The sequence below is a fragment of the Cibotium barometz genome, chromosome 38, assembly GCF_041138505.1.
Source record: "Cibotium barometz isolate CiBa-2024 chromosome 38, ASM4113850v1, whole genome shotgun sequence".
Classification (NCBI taxonomy): Eukaryota; Viridiplantae; Streptophyta; class Polypodiopsida; order Cyatheales; family Cibotiaceae; genus Cibotium; species Cibotium barometz.
Genome location: NC_141083.1, coordinates 14996974 through 15006777, shown reverse-complemented (window position 1 = coordinate 15006777; position 9804 = coordinate 14996974). Strand labels below are relative to the sequence as shown.

General features: G+C 43.1%; 1 protein-coding gene across 1 annotated transcript in view; it reads left to right on the top strand.

Annotated features, from left to right (window-relative positions):
- Nucleotides 1–390: 390 nt before the first annotated feature.
- The window catches only part of LOC147616381 (alpha-mannosidase 2-like), a 30397-nt gene continuing 20983 nt past the window's right edge, over nucleotides 391–9804 (top strand). Inside the window, exons 1-2 of the mRNA XM_086777448.1 lie at nucleotides 391–1439; nucleotides 2084–2233. Coding sequence (XP_086633574.1) covers nucleotides 945–1439; nucleotides 2084–2233 — 645 coding nt within the window. The 5' untranslated portion in view covers nucleotides 391–944. The remainder of the gene's footprint in view (nucleotides 1440–2083; nucleotides 2234–9804) is intronic.

Sequence of the window (9804 nt, the reverse complement as noted above, 5' to 3'; positions counted from 1 at the left end):
CTCTCTCTATCTCATCATCCTTTGTGTAGAGTTCCATTGGGGTAGGTTTAGGATAAGGAATTGCATCTTATGTATATATAGTCAAGCCAATGAACGATTTTTTCAATTTGACCAATAAAAGCAAGTAGGGGGGACCACAACGATTTTTTCAATTTGACCAATAAAAGCAAGTAGGGGGGACCACTCGTGAAAAACATTTTTCCCAGCCAATGGAAAAAGGAAAAGGTTGGAAAAACCTCAGTTTTATTGAGAATTTTCCAGTTTTATAATTAAAATTCATAAAAATTGATTGGTTTTGGCAGGTATTTTCGAATTTCAGACGGTGAAAAATACACTAAAATTGGGGGACAACAAGTTGTTTTTTTTTAAAATGCTAGATTTTTTTTATTTGTACCAAGCACGGATGCCAGCTGGAAGTAAGACTCCAGACCTTACCCCAAACACACACACCTAAGTTGATAATAATACAACAGCTATGTAAGTTGGTAATAGTCTGCAAAGCTCTGAAACCTCCGATTCCGAGAAACCCTAAGCATGGCCCCATCCTCAACAGCAACACTTGTTCCTTTCTCGATCTAACCGTGTAACCCTGCAATGGTGAACTCCACATTCATGCACGCCGTCACTAGCATCAGAAATGAGCTTCTGCAATAGCTCTAAGCTCTCACCACCACCACAATCTGCAATGGCGCTAGGGGCTGTCGCAAAGTTTTGATCTGAGGTCAAGAATCCTTTATGTCGAGCTCTTTAGGGTTTTCAGCTCTAGAACGCGTATTGCAAGTTCAAAGAATCTTGGATCTTGCTCTCTGCATACGGTAGAATTGGAGGGACTGCAGCTCTAGAATCTAATACCTGCAAACCCTAGAATGCGAGCTCGGAAATTCTAGAAACCGGCTGATCTTTTCAAACTTTAAAAGGCGAGCTAGCTCTGTTGATGCGTGGCGATGGCGGCTTCAGGCACTGCATCAAGGCGCGGCAATCCTGCTCCGAAGCTTGTTTCACCTACGGCCAAGTCCAAGGGGAAGAGCAGGCGCCGCGGCAAGGTGTTCCAGGAAGCCATAGCTAAGCAGATGAGACTTCTGGTGCTCTTTGCCATAGGTATTTCTGTCATAGTCATCTTCAAGGTAGGGCTGCCCCGACCCTCGCATGCCCCGCCATGGACCATCACACCCTCCATTGGCTTCAATCTTTCCGAATCGCAGGTGGACATCAAGATGAACGAGCTCTACGATGCCATCGAATTCAAGAACGTCGATGGGGGTGCTTGGAGACAGGGCTGGGACGTGCAGTACAAAGGAGATGAATGGAACAAGAAGAAGCTTAAGGTTTTTGTTGTTCCTCACTCTCACAATGACCCTGGCTGGCTTCGCACTGTTGAAGAGTACTACCAGGAGAGATCTCGCAGAATTTTGTCCACTATTGTCCAGGCCCTTCGGAAGGTAAGTCTTTGTTTTTGTGTTGTTAATCTTGCTTTTTGTGGTTAGTCTTGCTTTGTGTGGTTAAAAATATTTTTTGTGTCGTTAATGTTGGTCTCAGTTCTGCCATATTGTGTGGTTATAAGCTTTCTTTTTGTGTTATTACTCTTGCTTATGTGACTGATATGGCTGTCAGTGCTCCCGTACAGTGTTTTGCATTGTGTGCTTAATCTTTTTTTTTTGTAGTCTACTTTTCAGTAATCTTGCTCTTAGTTCGGCCGTAGTGTCTTGCGTCGTGTTGTTAATTTTGCATTTTGTGTTGTTAATCGTGCTTTTGTGGCTAATCTAGCACTCCTTGCTGCATTGAGCTTTCTTGCTTTGTGTGAGTCTTTTTTTCCGTTAATCTTGCTCTTAGTTCTGCCATAGTGTCTTGCTATGTGTTGTTAATTTTGCATTTTGTGTAGTTAATCATGCTTTTGTGGTTAATCTAGCTCTCAGTGCTGCATTGCACTTTATGGCTTTTTGATCTTGCTCAGTATGGTCAATTTCGTGGGCTTGTGTGATATTACCCTTTCTCTGTGTTAAGTTTGACCAATAGTGCTGCTATATTGTTTGATCTTCACTAGGGACTTTGATTGATCTGTTGGGATATGGTAACATTGCTGCAGGATAAGAAGCGTAAATTTATATGGGAAGAAATGTCCTACCTGGAGAGGTGGTGGAGAGACGCATCAGAGGCTGAGAAGATAGATTTTATCAGACTCGTAAAGAATGGACAACTTGAAATCGTTGGTGGCGGCTGGGTCATGAATGATGAGGTATTTTGTTTGTGTGTGTGTGAGAGAGAGAGAGAGAGAGAGAGAGAGAGAGAGAGCTCTAGAGAGAGAGCTTAAAGCATGAGCAGGATTGGTTGTGGACAATGTTATGTTACATAAGGGTAGTGCAGCCAACATGCACGTGGCATGTAGGAAGAAGATTTAATCGAAAGAACCTGACCACCAATGAGAACAAGGCTAATTGACGAGCAGCCAATTGTGACCCAGAATGAGGGGCATGAGCAGTAGACCATGTTGCTGCTGAGTTAACGAAGAGGCATCTTTTCTTGAGGTCTTTGAAGTTAGTTAGTCCAAGAAGTGTTTTTTTGGATATTTCGAACCAGCTTCCCTCTTCTATTTTTTTTTTTCATGTGGACATATTGTACAATGACTGTTTGAAGATCTAGCCAATAGTCCTTGAGGTGGATACCTTGCATGGACAGCAAATACAGAGTTAAATGTTGCATGTTGTACAGGACAGTGTTTACTAACCACAGGGATCTGGGGTGGAAAGTGTAGATGATTTAATTAGACTTACTATTCAAGATTAAGCAAGGGCTGAGAAGAATTAACCAACAAGCAATTACTAATATAGTAAAGTGACATAAAGGAAGCAAGACAAAATGGAGTGGTCCACTTCCCATTTCATAATGGTCTTTTTATACAAAAACTTAGGGTTTAGGGGTGTCCAATCTCCCTAACCCTAATCCTAAAGACACTTCATTCACACTTGACCATACATACTTGTCCACCCAAAGAGACCAATCAACCATCAACTAGGCTATCTATAGATATCTTGCAAATTGAACGGTTCATCATCCCTGATGAACAACCAAAAACCATGCAAGCTTCAAGAGCCATGTAACACATACAAACTGCAACTAGGGAAAGTACCCAATGTGTGCAAACAAAGCTAGTCAAGGTGGCCGGTAAACCCTGGATAAAGAAACCGCCCCTTTTAGACATAAGATTTAGTCGAGTGATTAATTCCTTCCCTATCCATTCTTGACACAATCAGACTCCCACCTGAAGGACAACGACTTTCAGGATAGCCTACCACATCAATCTGCTCCATATGATATTCCCTCTTATTTTCCCCCACAATCTTGGGGCTACCATAAGTATAGAACACTTGTCTGTGGCAATCTTGTCCCAAATATAGATCATGGGGCTGTCGTAAGTGTAGGACACTCATCCTCGACAATCTTGCCTCAAGTAATACTATGTCTTTAGCAACTCACTTGCCCAAATCATACCTACATAAGGTTAGCTAGTGTTAGAGGGCAGTGATAAGATGTAGACAAATGACAAAAATGCTGAAGCTCCAAGAGAGAGATGAGAGAAAACAGCAAAACGGTGATGCACTAATCTCAAGAAAAGAGTGGATACAACCAACCCGTAGGCGAGAAGTGGACTCCGTAGGTATTGGGTTGAAGGTGCTCACCAAGAATGATGATAAATGAGAAAGACGGCAGCCCATATACATACTCAAATATGAGTTGGCCGCCGACTGCATCCTTGTGTCCTACACGACTTAAAAATAGGTGAAAAACTCCATACAATGGGTGGGCAACCCACATCAAAGGTTCATAAAATTGGGAAAAATATATGGGAAAAATGGGAGAAAATATGGGAAATGCTTGAGCATAGAAATGGCTCCCCAAAAACACCAGAAAAGCTACCAACAAGAGATGATATATACTAACATCCCCTCTCAGGTCTTGGGGGTGGCAAATGGCCCAAGGGCCATGAACACCGATAGCTGATTGAGATAGAAATGCCCCCCACACCAAAAAAGCCACCAATAGGAGATGATATATGCTAACACCCCCTCTCAGGCCCTGGGGGTTGCAAAAGACCCAAGGAGCTGCCATGAACGTCGATAGCTGACTGAGATAATCCTTTGGTGAATAAGTCTGCATCGTTGTCTTGGGTAGGACAATAGTCAAGGATAATGTCTCCCTCCAAGATCTGTTCCCGCCGTAGTTGTTACAAGGCGTGCCTCTAACAGTTCGAGGCGTACGAGGTGTTCGAGGCCTACGACTGCCTAATCAAGATGTCCACAAAATTTTTTATTTTTTATTTATTATTATTTATTATTATTATTTTGATGGTGTGAGTCTTTAGACAGGGGCTTTAAGGGCCCAAGGCAGCCCCTCTCACACACACACTCTCTCCCTCATTCTCTCCCTCCCTCCCTTAAACCTTTCTCAAGACCCAAAATTCAAAGTTCAAACTTCAAACACACTAGGATAATGATGTTTTTTATACCCACTTTTGGAGCTCTCTCTATACTCTACTAGTGGTTCATTTCATTTCATTTCATTTTACTTTGTACCCTTGAATCTTGATGATGTATCCAGATGATGAGGATGGACTATTTTGGTCTCATAGGTTATTTTGGCCTTTTGCAGACGTTTAATACAACTTTCTTTCTTTCACACACACTCTCTCTCCCTCTCTCATACACACCCTCCCTCAAGGCTCATACATACACACTCTAGTCTCTCTCTCTCTCTCTCTCTCTCTCTCTCTCTCAACTTTCACTATATATATTATATCTATCTATCACTATATATATATATATAAAACAAACGCCTCTAACGTCTCTAAAAAATACGAGTCTTTCGAGGCGTGTACCGCACCTTTCAAGTACCGCAACACGCGGAGTGATACCCACCGATTCCCCCTCATTTTGCTTCACCCAATTCCACTTCATTGTTATCTCATTCAATGCATTGGGAGGCAAGAATTGAGCATAGAACCTCTCCTTGAACTCTTCCCATGATCTAACAGGATTTGGTGAGAGCTTCTCTGTGAGCCACCAATGGGCAGGCCGCAGCAGTGCCTTTCATAAACATGCTTACATCCTGGATCATGGATTTCTGAGTGAAATCCTCATCACTGAAGTGAAAGCGACACGCAATGAGCCGGAACGGCCGACTCCTCCCTCAAATAAAGTATATTGATCTTGGGAGAATTTAGTACATAGTGTCAAGGGCATTTCTGACCAAATTTCCATACCAATGCATATGAATACAGTATTGCAAACAAGTGGTTGTCGTTGTAGACTTGCAATCCACACTACCCTCTCAAGTGTCCATGTTCCCTACTATCTGCTCTCTATTGTTCCACCAACACATGGTAGCAACAATCTGCAAGAGAGCACGTAGGACAAGAGAACATTACACAGGGTATGTGATCTTATAATCCGGTTCCTCCCTCTTGTTTCCATATTTAAGCATTAAAGCGTACCAATTGCAAGTAGAGTCGATGACAGCGGAAGTCTTCGCGATGGAAGTCCTTGGAGTGAAGAGGTCTTCGATTTGTCGCAATTATTCGCGACAAAAGTCTTCAAGAGGATGAAGGGAACCTTGAGAAAGCTTCCCCTATGGTTCAGCTTGAGAAAGGAGGGCTGAAATTAGGGTTTTCAGCAAAAAGACCAAAAATTACAGCAATAAAGAGAGCTGTTTTGCTGAATTTCAGTCATTGGGAGTGTGTAGGAGAGTGATTAGCATCCGGAATCACTCTTGGAAGCTTGAAAATCACCCCAGCAAGCTTGGAAATGGAGTTGGGAAGGAGAATGTGCAGAAAATGCAGCCCAACAGCCCTCATGAAGGAGGCGCCAATCTCTAGAGAGAGGAGGAGGAGAGAGGTGGTGAGTTGTCCAGTGTAGGTGGCAGGCAGGTGCTTTGTGGAGCAAAGCTAGAGTGGACACATGGCTGGTTACTCCCTTTGTACAAAGGGGATAAGGTCAGGGCGGTGGACATTGGGTTATGTCCACCTCGGGACATCAGTGTGTGTGAACACTGGGCTTGTCATAATTTATAAGTGAGTTTTGGTCACCCAAAACTTAATGAAGTGTGTACACACTCACTTATAAATTAGTGCTCCAATTGGGTGGCCAAATGGTGACAACAGCGGAAAGATGTAGATGAATGACAAAAATGCTGAAGCTCCAAGAGAGAGATGAGAGAAAACAACAAATCGCTGATGCACTAATCTCAAGAAAAGAGTGAATACAACCACCCATAGGTGAGGAGTGGACTCGGTAGGCAGAGGGCTGAAGGTGCTCACCAATGATGATCAAGGAATGATGATAAATGAGGAAGACGGCAGTTCATAATTACTCCAATATGAGCTGGCTAATAGCATCCTAGTGTCCTACACGACTTGAAAATAGGTGAAAACTCCATAAAAATGGGTGGGCAACCCACATCAAAGGCCCATAAAATAGGAAAAGAATATGGGGAATGCCTGAGCATAGAAATGCCCCCCATAAACACTAAAAAAGCCACCAATAGGAGATGATATATGCTAATAGCTAGATCTTGATTATGTTACCACATGTAAATCCTATGAACTTGAGTTCAAAACTCGAGAGGATAGTCTCAAGGAATGCTACCTTTACCTAGAATAGTACGAAAAACCATCAATGTTGTGTATATATCACATCCGCATATCCTATCAACCTTGGGTAACCACTTTGGTACTAAAACCTAGTAGCGATGCAATGATAAACCTAAATCTAGGTCTATAAAGGGATCTCTACTCTACAGAACCCAAATCTACACATTGTAAAAGTACTAGTAAACCTAGTGCACCTCAAGAAAAAATATGGCACAATGGCCCATCCTCACCATGCTGACAACAACAAGTTATCCATGGTCACAGAGAAACCTCATCAGTGTAATCTTCTCGACAAAAGTCAAGACATGCTTCCCTCGTGAGCCAAACACATCCGAAAATAACCACCCACATGAAGCTACACTGAATCCCTAGCTTAAAGTAAGAAACACTCTATCAAAAGATGACTGAATCAATCGTCCTTGAGATCTTGTGCAATATATCGTAGAAATGTGCTCAGTCAAATATGTGATCTAAGGTTACTTTGGGTAACTCAAAGTAGGCAAGACCAACAATCGTGCAGGAAAGTAATAAGTAACTACAAGTAGTCACCAATCTGGTCACTAGCACTGGACTGCGACACACATGGACTGCAATGGAAGCAAATGCTTGACGAAATTCCTTCGTTGAGGCATCTTGATTGGCATCTATCTATCCAAGACTAACCATTGTTATTCCTGGATGCACGAAGAAACTATTGATCATGACAACTTTGCCAACAAAATAAAATCAGATAAGTGCATCGTATATTGTAATATGCAGCGGAAGTCTTCGTATTGGAGGATCCTGTCATACAAATGCTCACACTGTCTTTTGTATCCTGAGTTTCGCGAGTTTAGCAATCCACTTTAATACTTCAAACTTTAGAGAGATACGAGAGAGAGAGATGAGAATTGTACACGAGATTGGGTCCCAAATTACCCAATGAAGGGGCCCCTATCCCGTTACCGAGATAGTATTTGCTTTATTACTTTAAAGAGAATGACTGTGGACTGTAGATAAGCAAACGCAAGATCTTGGAGGATCGGAAGCTTGGCTGAACTGAACACGGCTGTAGAAACACCACAATGAACTGATCTCGAGCCTATGCACTCTTCCCAAGGGCATGAGGAAGGGCTGCATACCTGAGGCTGAGAAAGGACTGTACTGGACTGTTCTGAGCTATGAAAGTATGCTGAAAATGCTTATGAATGCTGTGTTACCTTCACCAGATGGCTGGGGCAGATGTGGATGATGAATGGAAGGCTGAGAACTGCTGTAGAACTGAAAACTTAGGACTGTAGGGGGGTACTGTGCACAGGCTGGTTGCTGGATATGCAGAAAATGCAGGAAGCCTTGCTGGATACTGGCCCGTGGAGTTGTACTGCTGTGTTTAAGGACTGTGGACTGCTGTAGGCTAAACGCAGATGCCCAGAGGTGCTGAAGAGGCAAACGCAAGCCTGATGTGAAGAGGGGACTACTGGCTGCAGGCTGGTATGCTCCTAGGGCTGAGGAAGAAGGCGCCTGGATTGTGATGGCTGAATGGGCTTCTAAGCACAATGCATGCCTATTTATACTAGTTGGGAGTTGGTCAAGTTGGCTGGCTGGTCATAAATTTAATAAACTTTATGTTTATAAAATGGCATTAAATGCTAATAAAATACTATAAAATATTGGAAAAAATACCAGATAAATCCTAGCAAATTTCCTAAGGCTTCTGTGATGTTCTAAATGACGCATAGGCATAATGCATGTTATGCAAAATGCAGAGTGCTTTCTGATGCAAACCCTAAGGCTTCTACTGCCTCTACATGCATGAATGATTCTCTCCAAGTGGGTTAAGGGACTTGATTGACTGACCGACCCGCTAAGGTTGAGGAATGATCTACGTAGCTCGTGCCTGACTTATCCTGGACTGAGGATATACAATGGGGTCACAGCGTACGACAAATATCATCCTACTGGGTTCTAATAATGTACAAATGTTGCACTGCTGATGATGAGCCATCTTGTCACCATGCATTGAGTGCAGAGTGCATGTGACATATATTGTTACATGTAGAAGCTTTGGGAGTCTTCTTTGAGCCCTAAACACCATCTGGGAACATGCTGATGTAAAACGCATGCAGAAGAGAGAGAAGAGAGAGAGAGAGATAGCTGAGTATTCAGTATATTCATATGGTACAATAAGGATGTACAAATCCTACAGCCATAGGGTGCCTTGAAAAGGTAGCCAAATACCTAATCTAATCCTAGTCTATGATCTAGCCCAAGGAAGGATGATAGAGGGACTCTAGGAATAGAGAATGGGATGATGACAGTCATCCAAGAACACGGATTGGAATCCCGTCATCAAGTTTACCAGAGGGGGATGTCATGTGCAAGACATGCACTGGCTAATCCCAGGCTAATCTTGAAGAGGCAACAAGATAAAGACAGATCAAAACCAGAGTTTTGGAGCATGGGTTGCTACTATGGCAAGGGATTTGAATGGTGGTGGACATGGAGGACTGTCAGCCAGCATATACAAGAGTATGATCAATTGGCTACATCAAGTTTTATGGTTTTTGTCCAGAAGCTGGCCGACCAGCAGTCGGCTAGTTCACTATGTCTTTCCAAGCCTAAAAGGCAACATTGCTAAAGGATTTGAAGCATTCAGTCCAGCAACCTTTTCACTGAACACCCGGCCCGGTCTCCAAATCCACTCTAACTCTAATGAAGATCTATGCATTTGTTCCATCTAGTCTCCATTCCGTTCCTGCCTTGTCCCTAAACATTTTCTCTGGTCTTCTTTTCTAAGAAATGAGCTTGGCACTCTCACTCCACGCCTTTGAGGATCATCCTCCCCTGGAACCGTTGCCTGAAAGCCTTTCCTGGTGTGCCCCAAGTGACACTTGACTCACAGGACTGCCATTCCCTTGGGCTTTGTGGAACACCACCAACCAACCTCCTTGGAATTCTTCCATGTCTTGTGTTCCTTGCCTTGGAAGTTGGGCCTCGTACCTGTGCACTTTCCTGTGCCTTGGACTTGTGCACCTTCATCTTGGATTGAATCAATGTTTTGCCTTGCTGAGCCTAATGCTTTGATACCAATGTTACATGCGAAAGCTTTGGGAGTCTTCTTTGAGCCCTAAACACCATCTGGGAACATGTTGATGCAAAACGCATGCAGAAGAGAGAAAAGAGAG